Source organism: Triturus cristatus, chromosome 1_2, assembly GCF_964204655.1.
Source record: "Triturus cristatus chromosome 1_2, aTriCri1.1, whole genome shotgun sequence".
In the NCBI taxonomy this organism is placed as follows: Eukaryota; Metazoa; Chordata; class Amphibia; order Caudata; family Salamandridae; genus Triturus; species Triturus cristatus.
Window position 1 is genome coordinate 529763353 of NC_140580.1, and position 19628 is coordinate 529782980.

General features: G+C 42.1%; 1 protein-coding gene across 2 annotated transcripts in view; it reads left to right on the plus strand.

The window, feature by feature from the left end:
- Positions 1-19628, plus strand: part of HPS1 (HPS1 biogenesis of lysosomal organelles complex 3 subunit 1) — a 365168-nt gene that overhangs the window by 269324 nt on the left and 76216 nt on the right. Inside the window, exons 11-13 of one of the 2 annotated variants that reach the window (XM_085606326.1) lie at positions 11636-11694; positions 13873-14040; positions 18606-18794. In XM_085606326.1, coding sequence (XP_085462452.1) covers positions 11636-11694; positions 13873-14040; positions 18606-18794 — 416 coding nt within the window. The remainder of the gene's footprint in view (positions 1-11635; positions 11695-13872; positions 14041-18605; positions 18795-19628) is intronic. The other variant, XM_085606327.1, reaches the window with a different exon arrangement.

Genomic DNA, 19628 nt, shown 5'->3' on the forward strand with positions numbered 1-19628 from the left:
AACCGTATGTACCTATCACCATGACGATTTGCGTGATATTCATTAAAAGGCGACTATGCATAGAATGAATCCACATGGAATGTATTTACACCGCTGGTGAAGCTCTGACGTGTCTGACGCCCTACCGTGCCTTATCCCGGCGCCCCCTCCGGCGGGTACTCTCCAAGTAGACACCCTTGTTGTTTAGTTATACAAACATGGGTAGCTATTGACGGGCACATTTAATATACACACACACCAAGCCATTCAAAGGGGATTCGACAAAAATTCAACCAAACTATGCAAGAAACCCCCCTCACGGTTAATAAAAAACACATCCACCGCCGGATGTGTAATACTTTTATTTTACTCTCTGGAAAGGAGACGAACCTCACTTGAGAGTCACAGCGTGCTCCTGGCTGAGCCCAATGCTGTGTTACACCCACCAGTGCCCGCCGATTGCCTCACACCTTTGTGTTGTATTCCACCAGCTAGTGCGTATGCTATGACACTCTCTAGCCCATGTGCACTGTAACACCACCCCGTGAATATGTCATGCCACACTTGCCTTCGCACGAGTTATATTGCCCCATCTAACGTGCCTTCCTCGATGTGTATGTTATAACGCACAGCGCTATGCCATACATATTACAATCTGGGATCCATATCTTTGTCACAGTGCATATGCAACGTTACACTCCCCAGCACATATTTTATATTACAACTTTAGAGACTAGTTATGTTACACAACACTGCCCTGTGCATATTACACTCCAAGGCGCATATCGCATAGCACGCGCTAGTGCCTGTGCTATCTCGCGCTCTCCAATGAATCTGTCATTGCGCACAATGTATTGCATATTATATTTCACGCCGTGGTTCATCTTATATCACACTTTTTGGTGCATAGTTTATACCATATACTACATCTAGTTTTCATTTTCAATCGTGCTCTCAGGACTATGTTCTATATAACACTGCGTCCACCTACCCTTTTCACGGGCATTACATTTTGCGATGGGGGTGGAGGGTCAGGGGGTGTTTCTGTCAAGTGAGCCCGGAGTCACAGTCACAAACGTCCTCTTCTTCCTGAATAAAAGTGAGATTATGCTGCATACTTGTTCATATTTTAAGTAGGTCACACAGACACACATTTTAAAAACAATAAAGTTCCTAATACCCACCTTCTCTGAACAGTTAGCTTGCTGCCCCATCCACCTCCTCCCTATCCTCTGTTGTCTGAATCAATGGACTAGCCTCCTCCCTCCTGCCATGCATGGTCTGATGTGCTGCCACTGCCCTCCATTTAGCATGGTGTACCAGTCCACTCCTCCTGCCCTCCATTGACCAATTATGTGTCCCATCATTGACCTCCTGCTTAGCCTCTGTGCTTAGCTTGCTGCCCCTATTCTCCTTCCCCCTGCCCTCCGATGTCTTTGTGCATGCCCCTGCTCCATCCTTTTTGCCCACTATGTTCCATGGACCTACCACTCCTATCTACTCTGAGTGTTCTGTTGAGCTGCCACTCCCCTCCCACCTACCTAGCATTGTCAGATGACTGTAACCTGTCCCTGCCACCTCCACCCTGCCTGTCCACATGCCATGCCCCTATATCCTTCCGCCTGTCCTCCATGGTCCATTTTACTGCCACACCCTTCTGCCCTCCCTGATCTGTTGTACTGCAACTGCTCCTCCTGCCTGCCCCGTGCAGTCGTTTATGAGGCCCCTTCCCCTGAACTCTCTCGTCTGCGCCCAGGTCCTGACCCTCCCTTCTATCCTCCATGGTCCTTTGTGCATGCCCCTGCACCCTCCTTCTTGCCCATCATAGCCATTGTGCTGCCACTAACCCTCCCGCTTGCCATGCATGGTCTTCTGTGCTGCCATGGCCCCTCCCACCTTCCCTGTGTGGTCAGCTAGCTGCCCCTGACCCCCTACCACCTTCCCTCCATGTTCTGTGTGTATGCCACCATAGTCTCATTGTTGCTCTCCATGGTGTGTCTTGTTTCTAGTGCCCATCCTGCCTGACCTCCATGGTCATCTTGCTGCTCCTGCCCTGCCACCTTGCCCCCAGCCCTCTGTTTCCATTTGCAGACCCCCTGGCTTGTCTGTTCCATTGTAATGCCCCTGATCCGTCCCTCCTGCCCTTTATGGTCTGTTATGCTGCAGCTTTCTCTCCAGTCTGTCCATTATGGTCAGCTAGCTACCATTGCCTCTTTCCCATCTGTTCTCTGTTGTCCATGTGCATGGTCCTGTCCCCTCCCTATTGCTTTCTTTGGATTGTTGTGCTGCACTCCCGTCCCGCATGCGCTGTGTGGTGTATTGTGCTGCTGCAAACCCTGATGCCTGCCCTGTAGGGTCAGTTTGGTGCACCTCTCCATGTCCCTCCTGTCCTCTGTTATCCGAGTCCATGTCCCTACCCCAATTCCTCCTGCCTACCATGATTCAATGTACCATACTTGCGAACATTTTGAACTTGGTAAGAGGGAGATTTTGAAAAAAAACTGGGGTTTTGATTTTCCCCTTTGAGTTACATTGAAAAAGAGGAGATTGTAGACAGGAGACAGATCAAATAAAGCCCATTTGAGCTTAAGAACATTGGACGTTTCCTGGCTGAAACGGGTCTGTTGGCATGTATGGTTGTACTACCACTGCCTCTTCCTTCTGCCCACAATGGTCTATTATATTGCCACAGCCTCTCTTGCCAGTCCTGTATTGTTGATTTGTTTCCCCTGCCCCCCTTTCCACTGCCCTCCATAGTCTGTTGTGCTGCCATTGCCCTTCCTGCCTGCCTAGTGTGGTCAAATTGTTGCCTCTGCACTCTCCTACCTGCCTTCAATTTTCAGAGTCCGTGCCCCTGGCCTCTGCATCTCAACAGTATCCCAATGAAAAACTAGATTGCTAACATTCTATATTTATTACAAAAGTGTGGAACGCCTGACGTCATCTTGATGTAATCAAAACTGTTATACCTAGAGTATTTCCTTTAGAAATTACATATATGAGAGGGTCTTATTTGCATCAAAATTATGGTTAGTGCTCTAAAAAACTAAAATGAGGACATATTTTCTGAGTTTTCAAATAGCGACAAAGAACTTTTAAATTATTTGTTATCTTTTCAGTTGACCACTTGATTAAATGTTGCACCTTGGCGAGAGGATGTGGTGTTACTTCCAGAGCTGCAGACTTTGCAACTGGGGAACCAGGTTGGAGTTTCGGCTTCAGCTCAACATTCTGTGATTGTGGTCAAATCACTTAATCTCCCCATGTCTACAACCAAAATGAATTTGATCTTGTGTGATGTAACCAATGCTCATGTAAAGCATTCCAATACCTGACAAGTCTGCACTATATAAAACTGCAGATACACAAAAAATAAATGTTTTGCTACATGTGGGCTACATCTGGGTGATATTTGTGCTGCATTTAGGCTCTTTTGTGTCTGGTGGCCATCTTGGGAGATTTATTTGTTATGAAGTTTCCTAATTTCCTCATTTACTGCAGTCTCCTCAGTAGGAAATGCTTTCAGTTTTTTACTTTGATTCCATCAAGAAGGTATTCAGATATGTCACACATTTGCCATAAATTCTGAATGTTAGCACTCTAGTTGCTCATTAGATCACTGTAGTAAAGCTACTGCTCACCACGGAAGTCTGCTGCTGGTATTCAAAGGGCATGTTTCAGTCTGCATGTCAGAATTTGTTTATGAAATAGAAGAGGATTTGAGAAGTCAAAATGTGCCCTAATTTTTCTTTCTGCAGCACTAATAATAATTTCTATGTCAAAATGAATCCCCTTATTGTGTTCCTTTGTAAACTAAATGTTTTAAGTGTTACCACTTTATTCCATTCAAGATGGCTTCAGATGTGCCATACTTTTGTCATAAGTAAGACTGTTAGCGCTCTAGTTGTTCGTTAGAACACTCTGGGACATTGTCATTGGGCTATACTTGGGCTACATCTGGGTGATATTTGGGCTACATTTGGGCTCTTTTGTCTCTGGTGGCTTTTTTGGGAGACTTATTTGTTATGATGTTTCCTAATTTCCTCATTTACTACAGTCTCCTCATTAGGAAATACTTTCAGTTTTTTACTTTGATTCCATCAAGAAGGCATTCAGATGTGTCACAAATTTGCCATAAATTCAGAATGTTAGCACTCTAGTTGCTTATTAGATCGCTGTAGTAAAGCTACTGCTCACCAGGGAAGTCTGCTGCTGGTATTGAAAGTGCATGTTTCAGTCTGCATGTCAGAATTTTTTAATGAAATAGAAGAGGATTTGAGAAGTCACTCAAAATGTGCCCTAATTTTTCTTTCTGCAGCACTAATCATACTTTCTATGGCAAAATGAACCCCCTCATGTTGTTCCTTTTTAAATTAAATGTTTTAAGAATTACCACTTTATTCCAACCAAGATGGCTTCAGGTGTGCCATACGTTTGTCATAAGTAGGACTGTTAGCGCTCTAGTTGTTCTTTAGAACACTCTGGGAAGCTGCAGTAGAACACAAAGAAATCAAGTGACAGTCTCTGCCCTTGTTGGATGTACATGTTTTACTGAGAATGTCAGACTTCATTCTCACATGACTGAGAAAGATAATGTGAATTTACAGAAAATATGCTCTCAGTTAGCTTATAGATCACCTTCCAAACCTCTGTGGGAAAAGCATGAGAAAATAGTTTTCTCTCAAACATGATTCATAATATCACAACAGAAGGCTTTTTCACATGGTAAAATCACCTTAGAACACACCACAATTCCTAAATGAGTATGGTACCATCAACAAATGATTTATAATGTAACTAGAGTCTTAAAACCTTCTATTAACTGCAATGCTTTTTAATGAGGTGCTATCATGTATATTGGTCCCAAGATGGCTGCCAGCACTTCTTGGATGAAGTGCTGACAGCCAATCAGATCTAACGATGAGATGTGTGGTTAGGCTCCGCCCAGATATATATGTGATTGTACTTTTGATTTTCTCAGGAACTACTGAACGGATTTACACCATTTAAGCAAAAGGCACATGCCTGACCTGAGGACTACCTCTGCCAAATTTCAAGTAATTCTGTTCAGCCGTTCGGGCTGTACCTTCGACTAAAGGTCCTATGGGAAAATGCATGGGGAAAACGCGTTTTGGGACCCCCCTTTTTCTCAGCCCCCGCTTGACGAATCACCCCGAAACTTTCAGGGTAGGAGCTGAGCGGAGCACCCCATTAGTTTTGAAAATTTCACGAAGATAAGTCAACCGGCGCCAAAGTTATTCAAAATGGAATTTTCAGATTTCCTATGGGAACTCGGTCCTAACTTCAACTATCTACTGGCGACCGCCAGTAGATAATGTGTATGTATATATATATGTGTATATATATATATGTGTATCAAAAAAATACAAGTCCACCAGCCGTTGCTCCTCAGCGCCACGGGTGCTGCTCAGCGCATGGAGGTTTGTGCAATTAAATCCCATACCATAGGTTCTCTCATCTAAAGAGCCTTTCTAATAGAGCGCACTCAGGAGCCATCTGCGTTTTACAAGCAATTTTTCAATTTATTAGCGTCCTTTACTGCATAAGTCGACAAACTCGTTTCGGCGTGACCGCCTTCGTCAGTGTCTACTTAACAACTTCAAAATGTGAGTTTTTAAATAAAGTTGTGCCATGATAATGAAAATAAAAGAAGGTACAAACTAAACTGTCGTTACTGCAGCGGCCATCTTACAATAGTCATTCTGATTTGGTTTTTACTATATAAGGCAAACCAATCAATTTTATCCTATCAAAACTGCCAATGTTGTCATACATTGAAGCATCATTTTCCTTATATATATGATAATTCATCATTTTAAAGTACAGAACGTGACAATTACTTCCACACTTTTATATTTTAAGTTTTAACATTGTTGACCGTCTTGCTTAGTTCTATTATGCCCTGTATGGGCTAGCTATTACTCAGATTCATCTGCGTAACTTTGTTTCCCAAAGGGCATCAGTATTAGCAATCATAAACAGATTTCATTTCATCGACAATCCCATATGTATACATATATGCATCATTTATATGTACAAATACCCACTGTTTCAAATGAAAATGGTTATTAAAGAGCCACATTGTAGTCATTTCAATTTAGAAGATCACCCTGTTCCTTTGACTCGGTGGAACCCCATCTTCAGCCTATATGGACCCACATTTCTTCTTCATTATTGAGTCCCTTAGGTGTTTTGGTTTGCATTTTAATGATGTATTTGGATTCCAGTATACGCAATTTCTTTACACGATCTCCTCCCCTCTCAGATTTCGCAATCTGATCTAGGCAGAAGAACGTGAGAAGATTGCTATTGCTGCTGTGTTCCATCTCAAAGTGGCGTGCAACGGGATAATTATGATCCCTATTGTTTATCGCCCTCAGATGTTCTAGGATTCTTTTCTTCGTGGGGTGGATCGTACTCCCCACATATTGCTTACCACATGGGCACACCAAACAATAAACTGTATACTCTGAATTGCAATTTAAAAGCTTTGAAATCGGGGTTCTTCCTTTCTTTCCTGGTATCTGGTAATCTTTTACTTTATGGCTATTTCTGCATGCTTTGCATTTCATGCAAGGGAAGAAACCCTTGAGGGATATTGGTTTCTTCTTTTTGGGTAAGTAATGGCTTTTCACCAAATGTTCTTTTAGGGAATTCCCTCTTCTATTTGTTACTAGGGGATTGTCAGTTAATTTGTTTCCCACTACATGATCAGATTTTAATATCCTCCAATTCCTTCTGAGAATTTGAAACACTTGTGAAGATTTCTCAGTGAAATTGGTGATAATACTGATTTTTTCATCCTTGCATTTCTCCTTATCCACGAGTAAGTGTTGTCTCTCTATGGAATTACATTGAAATTCAGCTCTGTCTAGAATGCCTTTGCAGTAGCCTCTTTTCTTAAATCATGATTTGGCCTGACTGACCGCTTTGTTGTATTCTGGGGTGGTAGAGCAATTACGTTTCATTCTAAGAAACTCTCCTAGGGGTATATTATTAACTACACTTCTCGGGTGACAGCTTCCTGCATGCAGGATGGTATTCCCTGCCGTTGGTTTTCGATAGAGTGCTGTTTCTATGTTATTCCCTTCTATATACACCCTCAAGTCTAGATAAACTACCTCCTCCTTGCTAATGCAGCTTGTAAATTGCAAATTCTGGTTGTTGATATTCAGAGCTGTAATAAACTCTTCTGCATCGCTCTGCGGACCACGCCACAAGATGAACAAGTCATCAATGTACCGCGTCCACAGAGCGATGTTGTCCATCCATTTCTCATTGGTGCCGGTCCAGGCCACGTGCTTCTCCCACCAGCCCACGAACAAGTTCGCGTAACTGGGGGCGAAGCACGTTCCCATCGCTGTACCTTGCTTTTGCAAATAAATTTGTTCAGAAAATACAAAGATGTTATGCGTTAGACAAAATTCAGTCAGTTCCATCAGCATCTCATTGTGCTTCCGATATTTCAATGGTCTCTTACCCAAGAAGAAGCTAATTGCTTCTAAGCCTTTCACATGATTTATAGAGGTGTACAAACTGGCAATATCCAATGTTATCAATAACATGTTAGGTTCCCATGTTATACCCTCTATAATACGCAAAAAATCTTTCGTATCACGTAGATACGAGGTCAAGTCTTTCACCATAGGAGAAATGAAATGGTCAATATATATTATGTGTATAAATATATATATATATATATGTGTGTGTGTGTATATATATATATATATATATATATGTGTGTGTTTATTTATATATATATGTGTGTGTGTATATATATATGTGTGTGTGTATATATGTGCAAATTTCAGCACTCACATGAGCAAAGATTTGATCCTGCTGCTAAACCTATCCATCAAGTGCATGCTGGAAGCTGTAGTTGTGCATTAAACTACAGCTGTCATAATTGTCGAAATGCATTATGCTGTGCTGCAACGTGTGAATTAAAGCATTCCCGTAAAGTACCCCGTTGTGTCCTTGGATTGCTTTGGAGAGAGTAATCGGTGGGTTATATTTTTGCCTATGGCAGGAGCGCGATACAAGGACCCATCCGCCAAGAGTCCTGGAACTTCGACTTGCACTGTGACTGTTTTTGGCTCAAGGTATTGATCATTTCCAGGACCGCCTCAGGAACGGGCCAGGCTAGTGGCTGCTGTCAATTGGCAGCCTGTGACTTCATGGGGAAGCGAGCTGATTACAACTTGCTTCACGGCCCGGTTTGCTTCCAATTATTGAGGTTTGGAAGTTGGGGGCCCGAGGGAGCCTTTTGACACAATATCAACGGGGTCACCAACCGCTACACGGCCCCCTTTTTGCGAGGCAAATTTTTGCGCTCACATGAGCAAACATTTGATCCTGCTGCTGAACCTATCCATGTGCATGCTGGGAGTTGTAGTTGTGCATTAAACTACAGCTGTCCGGATTGCAGCATTGTCAGCTGATCTCCCACCAATGGGAGCGCCTAAGTATGTTCAAAGGAGGGAGCAGGTGAAATCCGGTTGTAAGCCGCATTTGAAGAAGACATAATTGTCGAAATGCATTATGCTGTGCTGCAACATGTGAATTAAAGGATTACCGTAAAGTGCCCCATTGTGTCCTTGGATTGCTTTGGAGAAAGTGATTGGTGGGTTATATATATATATATATATATGATATATGTGATCAAGACAGTGTTCTCCTGTCGAAATGGGTCATGCTGGGCACTTGCTGTACCAAATGAAGCTGAAATCTATGCAATAAAACTGCACTTTAAATTCATCGAGCACGCTGTGGTCCGTACCTGTTTGTTGCTGGAACCAAGCATTTCAGGATCGCGAACCCACATATATATATATATATATATATATATATATATATATATATATATATATATATATAGATATATATATATAGATATATAGATATATATATATATATAGATATATATATAATCTACTGGCGGTCGCCAGTAAATAGTTATAGTTACGACCTAGTTTCCATAGGAAATCTCAAAATTCTATTTTGAATAACTTTGGCGCCGGTTGACGAATCCCTCGCGAAATTTTCAAAACTAATGGGGCGCTCCGCTCAGCTCCTACCCTGAAAGTCTCGGGGTGATTCGTCAAGCGGGGGCCGAGAAAAAGGGGGGTCCCAAAACGCGTTTTCCCCATGCATTTTTCCATAGGACCTTTAGTCGCAGCTACAGCCCGAACGGCTGAACAGAATTACGTGAAATTTGGCAGAGAGGTGGCCATAAGGTCAAGGAAGTGCCTTTTGCAGGTCTGGTGTAAATCTGTTCTGTATTTCCTGAGAAAATAGCATTTAAAAGCATATCAATATCTATACGCGCACACCGTGCGCGCACTGTGCGCGCACCCTGCCGTGCGCGAGCGCAATTCTGATTGGTTGTTAAATGTCGGTAAACATTCGAATCGGTCGAAACCAGGAAGTGTCGGCCGCCATTTTGTCTCTCGCAGTCTGAGGGGGTTAAAAAAAAAGGTTGAGAACGTGAAAAGGGGGCAGAGTGGACAGTTCCTGACCCCCTAGCCTTGGTCAGGGGGTCACAGAAGGACTCCCAAGGGAGAAAAAAACATTTGATTTTTTTTTTTAAATCGCGAGCTGCGCGCACCGCGCGCGCTTGGCACGCACTGTGAACCGTGGGCGCTCGGTGCGCGAAGCGCACCGAGTGCCCACAGCATGCGCACGGTGCACGCACCTCGCGATTAAAAAAAAATAAAAATAATTCACAGTGCGCGCACGGTGAAAAACCTGAAATTTTTTTTTTTAATAAATACATAACTTAGCATTTAAAAAAACGTACAAATTCACTGAAAAAACCATAAGTTTCACACATGTTATAGATACAAATTAGCATTTAAAAAACCTTGCAAATTCACTTAAAAAACCATAGGTTTCACACATGTTATAGTTAGCTGGACATTTCACTCGTAAAAAACCAATGAAATTCCCCCGTTATAGTTAGTGCAGGCAACTATAACTCACGCGACCGCAATCCTCTGCTGATGACGTCAGATATTACATCACTGATGACATATGTGTCTTTATGAAAAATAAATATTTGTAATATATGTATAGCTAAAGATTAATGGAAGAAGACATGGGTAAATATGTGTCTAAATACAGTGATGTAATATCTGACGTCATCAGCAGAGGCTTGCGGTCACGTGAGTTATAGTTGCCTGCACTAACTATAACAGGGGAATTTTATTGGTTTTTTACGAGTGAAATGTCCAGCTAACTAGAACATGTGTGAAACCTATGGTTTTTTAAGTGAATATATATATATATATATAATTTTAAATTGTTGTTTTGCACAGTTTTCTCATCAATAATTTCATTGGACATTTTGCAGTGATATTATCAATGATGTCATAGAAGATGTCATGAGTGATGTAATATTTGGGGTAATTAGCAGGGCATGTCAAGGCAGTGAGTTATAGTTACCTTAGAGCACAAGTTATAGTTTCTTTAGAACACTATAACTGGGGAAAGTTTGTGGTTTTTAGAGTTTAATGCGCTACGTTGTTACTGAACATTTTACCTAAATATAACATTACTTTAACCTTTTGTGTTTTTTCACGTAAAGTAAGTGTATTACCTATATATTTACCTGCATCCAACCTCTGCTTGCAGCTGATCCCACGCTGCATATGGCATTTGGCTGTGCATGGTGGAGTGTTGGCCACAAAGCCTGGCCCTGTAGCCAACCCTCTCACCAAAGGCAGTTAGCCCAATGCTGCACAGGGCTTTAAGTCGTGCATGGAGGGGGGAATCACCAGAGTGCCTGGCCTACGGCCCGGCCCTGCAGCCAACTCGCCACATGCAGCCATCCCACACTGTGCACAGCCTTTGGCTGTGCGCAGCTGGCAGTTGACCACAGGGCCTGGCATGTGGGCAAGCCCTGTTGCCGACTCACCCCAAAGTCAGCCAATCCCACGGTGTGCAGGGCCGTCAGTCGTGCATGGCAGGGGATTGGCCACTGGGCCTGGTGTGTCGGCCCAAATCCCCCAAGCCTTATAAGGCCCCTGGGGCCTCATCCCCTGGGGCTGAGTAATTTATAAAGGGGCCTAATTAGGTCTTGGGTACCCCATCCCCCGTGTTTAAGGTATGGGTGGTAAAAGCATCAGAAATTGCATGCGTTGCAAATGCCGCATGGTAAAGGCACTGCATGAAGAAAACTTTTTGTGAAGGATGTTTGGCGCCCAGGTCATGCATTGAGATACTCCCCAGTAGCCTCAAGGAATATCCTTGATCACACTCAGACTTTGGAGAGCCATAGCTGAAACTAATGCAAATAATAAAACACAAAAAATACTAAATATTTTACAGTCCTAAACACCGTCACAAAAAATGCTTTTAAAGAGGCAATAGAAATAAGATCGGAGTAAAGAACAATAAAAGTGTTAATTGTGATTGCAAGGTAAGTTCAGATTGGTTGAATGATGGAATTGGATAGCAAATATTCAGAGACGAGAATGGTTTAAGACCTTTGGGGGAAAAAAAATCTATAATTTGTCAAAAGCCCCACACTCAAGAACCTTGCTAGCACCAACCATGAACAATTTGTACAATTTGTTTTAGATCTTTTACAAGAGAGAATTGAACCAAACATTTTCCTGTTTTTTTTCTATTTTAGGTGCTGACGACGGCAGTGATAGAGTTTCTGCTTTTAGGTTCGCTAATTATGAGGTCCAGGTTAGTCTTTCAAGGGAGATTTTTTTGAGTTTATTTGTCATGCCACTAAGATATGTACATCTACCCACAATTCATGATGTATCCAAACAACATTATGGATATGTGGTGGGCTATCAGTAAACAAATAAAGGTATTCTTAGTAAATGCTTGTGGCGGTTGACTTGAAAAGGAGAGGAAATGGGGTTGGTCAATAAGACATTTTTATATTTAAAATCCTTCTCTAAAAAAAGATATTTATGCAAGCAGCTGACTATGACGTTTTGTTTTTACATTTCATTTGTTATAGCGCTACAGAACAAACGAAACTAGTATTAAAGTATAAGCTTGTAAATGTGACCATCCAAAACTAAATATTCACTTATAGAATCCATGATACTGTTGTTGCAGATGCTGCATGGTGAAGTTAATGGGTGGCCATAAAAGGGTTTGATGTATAGTGTATATGGGCATTTGGATTTGCAATACTCCACTATTGCATACCTAAGGTCGTGGTTCGTAAGAGTGCAATAATTTTTTATGTTTTGCCAAATATGTCACAAAATGTCTTTTTAACAAAACTCAATGATATTTACTGCCATGGTAGGATTATAGCCCGACTGCTGAATTTCAATGTCGGCGGTCGGAGTGTAAACCGGCCTGTCAATCCAACTCCGTTCCGACAGGCTAAAGGAGCCTATCAGCCAGTTGGAAACTGACCATTATCCCTCCAGGATGGCGTTTCCGCCTTTGAAATTATGTTGTCTGTTTCTGACAGCCTTTCCGACATGTAAAGGCTATCGGAAAGCATCTTTGGTGTTCCCTCACAGGGCCCCCATCCTTGGCTTACATTTGTGTGGCCCCCTGAAAATCCCTGCACCATGTGCCTGCCATACGGTGCAAGGATTTGCACAAAAATTTCCATTTCTCAATATGAGCTTGTGCGGCAGGCGATTTCCGCCCGCCGCACAAGCTCCCATAGAGAAATAGAAGTTTGCGACCGCAACATGTGAAGTCGCATCGTAATAAGGTGTGCACAACCGCCGACCTATTGTCAGTTGGTTCTTCCACAGAAAAGGTGTCGGTCGAATGCAACTCCGACCGAAATTGTGATAGGTGCCATAGTGGCAAATTCTTTTTATGCATGAAATTCTTTCATGTGCTGATTTCACACTTTGCTGGAAATATTTTAGCCAGTTCTATTGGCCTGGAAGACCGGGCTGGACTGTTCTGATTGTTAAGGTTAAGGCTGATTTGCAAATGGCTGGGTCTAAACTGAGGTGGCATAGTGGGTAAAATAACAATGGACTGGGATGCGGCCAGGGTATTACCAAGGGCTGAGATGATTTCAAGCATGAGCGATAAACTTTTTAAATGTGACGGAAGTCTAGCACACGGGATTGATACGGAACGAGGAATACAGATATAAATGAATGTGCAAAAATCTTTCATAACTATGAAAAATGTTTTTATCCATCATCCGGGTGATGGAATATGATGTCAATATAATTATTCATTATATTAAAAGAATGACTAATAATACACTCCAGTCCCTATATGATTTGTGCAACATTGACTATTTAGCATCAATTTGCAGGGAGGGGATCTGCTGCCGTAAACAATGGAAAAGAGTTTACCAAAAATGTTAGAGTATTGAGAAATATGTCTTACTAGCACACAAGTAAAAAAAGGCCATTACCATCCAGGAAAAATCTATCACAAATAATTGCTTAGGATTCATTTTAGAGTGCTAGTCATGGCGTCTTTAATTTTGTATTTCAGCCCTCCCTTACGATTCAACGTGGGCATACCCCTTTGTGTTATTACGTGGTTTTTGAAGAGGGGAACCTTCACTACGACATTTTGTATTTGCAATCCTTGCAAATACGTTGCATTGAGCTGCACACAATGCATTCAACTACAGAACCATAAACATATTGTTCATGAAGCAGTCCACCAAATATGAAGGCAATTTTCTGGATTTATGAATGCCATTTTCATTAAATGACCAAGGATTGCATTTGTAAAGAGACAGTTTATCGAGTCTATCTGAGAATACACAACCTTGTGTGAATATTTTTTAATGCTGTAGAAAACAGCTACAGAATGTTCATTTGTCTTAATGTGAATCCATGTCAGAAGTAATGGCAGCAGATCAACTCACATATCTAAAAACTCACATTTTTATTTTAATTCTCGAAGATGGCTGAAGACAGTCTCAAAACGCTGGAGGCCCCCTTTCCTGAACCTACCAATCCCATCAGGATATTCCTTGATGCACATTTACGAGAAGGGTACTGTGCAATGATGCCACACTCCATGTACTGCCTGCCTCTGTGGCCTGGGATTTCTTTGGTTCTTCTTACCAAGGTGAGTACTTGCATCTGTAGGAATTAGTGAACTGTGCAAACAAGGGTGCCTAGTGATAAAAAACAGCATGGTCTTGAATGATGTCTTTTTGTGAAGCCATGTTCTAAATTTGAATCTTTCCTCGCATAGTTGTGTCAATATCAACCGTGATTCTGAATACATGCAAAAGAAGTTACAGTAACCACAAACATAGAAACAATCTGCACATTATATCTTATACTGTTTGAGAAACCTGCACGCAAAGACCTCGGTATTTGACCAGTTTTGTTTAGGCATAATGTGATGTGGATAAGTGAAAGTGCATCCCTGGACTCATTGGCTCCCCTGCCAGCACCCCTTCTGGGTACAGGTGGGAGCTGGCAATTCTTCATTTAACATTATTTTTACTGTAGGGGAATAGGGGTTGTTCCCCCCTCCACACGCAAGCCTTCACAGTCCACAGGGGCTCCATCCCCCAGGTCCGTACTCATTTATGCAGGGGAGGGGGCAAGTGACCCCCGCATGCCACTATGGGCCCCGGTGACTTCATACCCTGGTACCTTTTTTTATTATTAAAGGGTGGTGCACAGCACCCCCCAAGGCTTTACGGGCATGGGGACCCAAAACCCGAGGACTAATGTGGGGCACCCACAACAAACAACATTGAGAGCCACGGGGTGCTTCAGGGCCCCCACAGCCCTGCCAGCTCCCCACATGCACTCATCCTGGGTGCATTAGGAGCCAGCAATGCTCCTGCCTGGTGGGAGCATGTGTTTTTTACTGCTCCTGCCATGCCTGTAAAAGCATGGGCAGGGAAACAAATGTCTGCTCTCACTCGGCAGGAGTGTTTTTTTAAGCTCTCGCTGGGTGGGTGCAGACAAGTTTGCCCTGCCAAGTTCTTGCCAGCAAGAAAACGGTGACTCCCCTGGGCACCACAGTGGAGCCTACCCTGGAGCAGTGAATCTGCATGCCCCTCTCCCTAATAAATATGAGTTGGCCCCAGGAGCTGGGGTCCTCGTGGTCTTTGCAGGCTCCAGGGGAGGTGCTGCATGCCCCCACCGCATTCATTTTAAATCGGCTTTAGGGGATAGGTTAGCGAGGCATCAGTGAGGCTCGGGGAGGTGTGCCAGTCACCCCCTCCTCTTGAAATTATGCATGTCCCCAGGGTATAGGGGTACCCATGAGGCTCAGGGAGGAATTCTGCATAACCCCCTCTCATTTATAATGATTTACACTGCCAACCTTGGCCTGGTATCACCCCAGGGGTTTATATTTTAAAAGCGTGGGCATTTTATTTTTTATTTTGCCACAGATTCTTAAATCTACTGCATATTTACAGAAAAGTTTTAAAAATTCTTTTTGGCCTCGGGTGGTGTCCATCTTGGATTCCCCGCCATGCCTGGGTGGGCAGGGTATCCCTACACTGCCTTCTAATATCTTTTTAACATTTTTTTTCCAGGACTCTGGACTGAGTCTCACATTTTAAGATGTTTGCTGCCACATTGTTTTGGATGTGGTGGCAGCCTGTTGCCTCTGTGGATTGTCCAAGGCATAAACTATACAATTTTTGAGCCTTAATTGCTCAAAAAATACTTGACATCAAATCACAAAAAAGAAGCTTTCTGGACCAAGATCTAACTTTCGGTGAACTTTGGTGCAATTCTGTTCAGCAGTTATTGCAGTAGCACTGCTCAATTTTTCTACTGAAAACTGAATGGGGAATATGCATTTTGGGACCCCACACCCCTTTTACTGATATGTAGCAAATGTTCTGAGGAAAACAAAAAATGCTTGCCCTATGGAAGCATGATCCTAACTAGAATTACCCAGTGGTGGCTGCCATTGAGTCGTTATAGTTAGGAATAGTTTATCTATCCTTTATATGCAAACCAAACTTAAACTGCACAATCATTAGAAGTAGAGTGGAACACCATAGAGTAGTATGTATATTTTTACTGGAAAAGTGAAGGGGTGAAATGATGGTTACCTTTAGATATACATCAACATATGCTTACAAAACCTCAGAAATTCACCTAAAACCACAGCAAAAGTGCATTTATAGTTACAAATTAAAACAGATATACCATTATGGTAAAATTAAACATCATAGACCAATGGAGCCCTGAAGAAGCGGTGAAATACAGAAATGTGTTAGAACTCAGAACTGTCTGCTTACCCCTCAAGTCTATCCTGATAAGTTGGTGAGGAGAGCGGGGAGAATAGTCTAGAGCCAGACAAAGAACACCACGCCTTAACAAGTATGTGGGAGTGTGGAGGGCGACAAATTCTCATGTGCTGTGCAAATTAGCACAAAGAACAATTGATGGACAGAATGCAGAACAATGTCATACTTTCACCCCAGTACAGAGATCTGGGCCTGAATCCTTCATTTTTTTTGCTCCCCATGCCATTCCAGTTTGAACCCAGCCATATGCAAATCAGTCTTGGCCCTGCACCCAATGGTAACAGTCCAGCCCAAACTGCCAGGCCAGGTCCTCCTGGACTGGAAACAAGCATCCTAGGACCGGTTTTGGAGTTTTACCCCTCATCAGCCAGGATAGCTTGACTCCAGTGGCGTGAAGAGCACGGGACCCACGTCTGGACACACCCGTCCCAGGGAGAACTTGGCCTGGCAGTTCGGGCTGGAATGCGCCCATTGGGTGCAGGGTCGAGACTGATTTGCATATGAATGGGTTCAAACTGGAAATGCACAGGGTAAAGTGTGAATGAATTTAGCTTCTTAATGCCCAAATGGAGTAGCTTTTCTAAGCACGGATTTCTTGAAAACTACTGAATGGAGCTACACCAAACCAAGCAAAGCACCTTTGTTGTGCCAAATGTAATTTACGTCCAGCTATCTTTTCTGTATCGATGAGCAAAGAATCCTATGGGAATTACAATTTGGAATTAAACTTTTGGAATCCCCACCCTTTTTCTTGGACCCTGCTTGACAGATCTGTGTGAAGCCTGCCACAAATAACCCAAAGTGGATGTGCTTCTTTTTCTTGTGCAGATATTTCAAACAGTGCCAGATATTAAGAAGACAAAAAACACCTTTACTATGGAAATACTGACCTAATCATTACTACACTCGCACTATTGCAACCACTTTGATGTGTTTTATGTATATATCAGATTGTTTAAAAACTGCCACTTTTATGCTCCCTCAGTGGTAGGGAATTCCAGCCCCATTGGGCCTTGCCAAGGTGTAACGGACTCTTTTTTTAATGTTTTCCTCCAAAATGTTTATAAACATCAGGAGGTATGAAAAAATTATCTTGGGAAAATCTTTTTTACCCTCCTTTGTAGATGTGCCATGTAGGGGGATCTATGTTTCTCACACCTTAGGCCAAAGGTGGGCAGATATAATTTGACTACCGCCTGCCTTGCCAAGGTTTGTGGGATAGGGTATACAATACTCCACAAATTACTCAAAGCTGTGAGGAGATATATATCCCTGACTTTCCATGGAAGAGGGCTCTCATTCTTTAGAACACCCAAAGGCTTGCCCAAGTGTGGGGGCTTTATATTTTTGGCGCAGCTTTTAGGTGCCCCATTATTCTGTTTCAACTGTTAACAAAGTAGCTGGGCAGTCTAGAGCTACCCCATCCGGCAGCTGACAGCTTTCCAAGGGCTCTGTTCCCAACTTCACATAATAAAAACTCTAGGAACAACATTGCTTGTAGGATCTTATTGATGATATAGTTAACTTGGGTAGGTCATAATAATAATAACCTGATACTAGTAAAGTGCGAACTAATCACCCCTAAGGGTTTCAAGGTGCTAGGGGCCATTGGGGAGATTAAGTGAGCTATTGCCCAGAGATACATGATGCTGGGCTCATCTGCCGCTGGTGCTGTGGATCGAACCTTAAACCCCATGCTCCAGATTCAGCCTCCCTGGCCACTGCGCCACACCTCTCCTGCTAGCATTTTCCTCTGAATTATCACTACATATTTCTCCTCTTCAAAAATCCGATCTTATAGCATGCGTAAGAAATATGTTTCTGTGGCTCCAAAGATTGGCCAGACTCTAAATTGATTACGTGGAGGCTGGTGCTATCAAAAGAAATATGAAACAGATTGCTTTTATCTACATATGCAATAGGCAAGATAACATATTGCCTCAGCCTTCTGAACACAAAGTAGCCTGCATTTAAGGCACATCCTGTTTTGTTTACCTTCCACATTGCCTCTAAGCCTTCTTTTAATTATATGTTTGTATTTTGACATTTGTAAACATAACCGAATGCCATTTCATGTGTTATGATTTTCAGACTTTTGACATAGACACCAGAATGTTTCAAATATAATCTTATGTTTAAAAAGTCTCCATATACTGTATTGGTGCTGACAGTATACATTTATGTATAGTTGATTTTGAGTGCAAAGAAGATTTGTCATATGTAATGTTTATACTCAACTATTTTCAGTAAACACTTTTTTAAATTAGCCTACCTACACGGTTTTGGTTTCCTGTCGTATATAACAAGTTTTTGTTCAGCTGTTTGCAGTTATTAATGCTATAACTCTTATTCTTTCTTGTGCAAGATGGCAAACCAAGTTTATCTGTTGCTTACTTCACAGGTACCAAATAGCAATATTGCTCTCTCTCTATATCAGCTGCTGGATGGATTTTCTGTTGTGGAGAACACTTTGAAAAAGTTGAAAGAGGGACAGGAAGTTGTTCAGACATTAAGAGCCCTTCCCATAATGTCAGATCTCCGTCTAAAAACTGATAAGTTTGTCAAGAATCTGGATGTAAAGGAAGTTCAAGTAAGAATTTTATTGTACATATTTAAAAGATATAAGTTTTCAAAGCTGCAGTAATTCCAAAGCATTTTTGTGAACTCTTATTGTGATCTAGACATACCTGTGTCAACAGATGTTATGGTTAAGTTTTAAACATTTAAATCTGACGGAATTGGGCTTTTATGGTTATCAGCACCAGCTCTACTTTAACAAAATCTAAATGTAGTGTTGTTTCTATTATGGTTTGCTGGTGGGAATTTTGTGGATCCAGTTATGCTGGTTGCTTTAGCTGGCCAATCTTAATGATCTTTAGTTGATCTCTCTAACTCAGAAGGTTGCTTAAAAACACTTTTTTTAGTAAAGGCCTATATTTTTTTTAATTACATGTGAGTAAGTGTACTTTTCTCATGGAGTTTAAGAATGGTTCACAAACTCACAGTAATCACATTTACCACTATGGTGAAATTGGTCCACAAATCATATTTTGCCATCCATGGAAAATAGGTGATCCTGATTTAATATTTTTCTCACTTGATGTCTTAATTTGTGAAATTGCATGTTGTGTTCTCGGGTGGATCAGCCTTTTTAATGTATGTTTACTAGTGAAATGAGAACAGTTTTGTACCATTTGGAGTGCACCATCTTTATTCATGGATCTCCCATATTGTGTGGTTTGCCCTTAGTGGAGTAATAGAGTCTGCAACACATTCAAACATTCTCACATCATACAATGGTGGCACAGATAGAAAATCTCAGCTCTTACATCAACCAACCATACTCTAGAAGGTTGGCAGATCTTGTACAAAGGTATGCAAGCTGGCAATCACTCTAACGATTCTGGCACAAGCTCTCCATGAT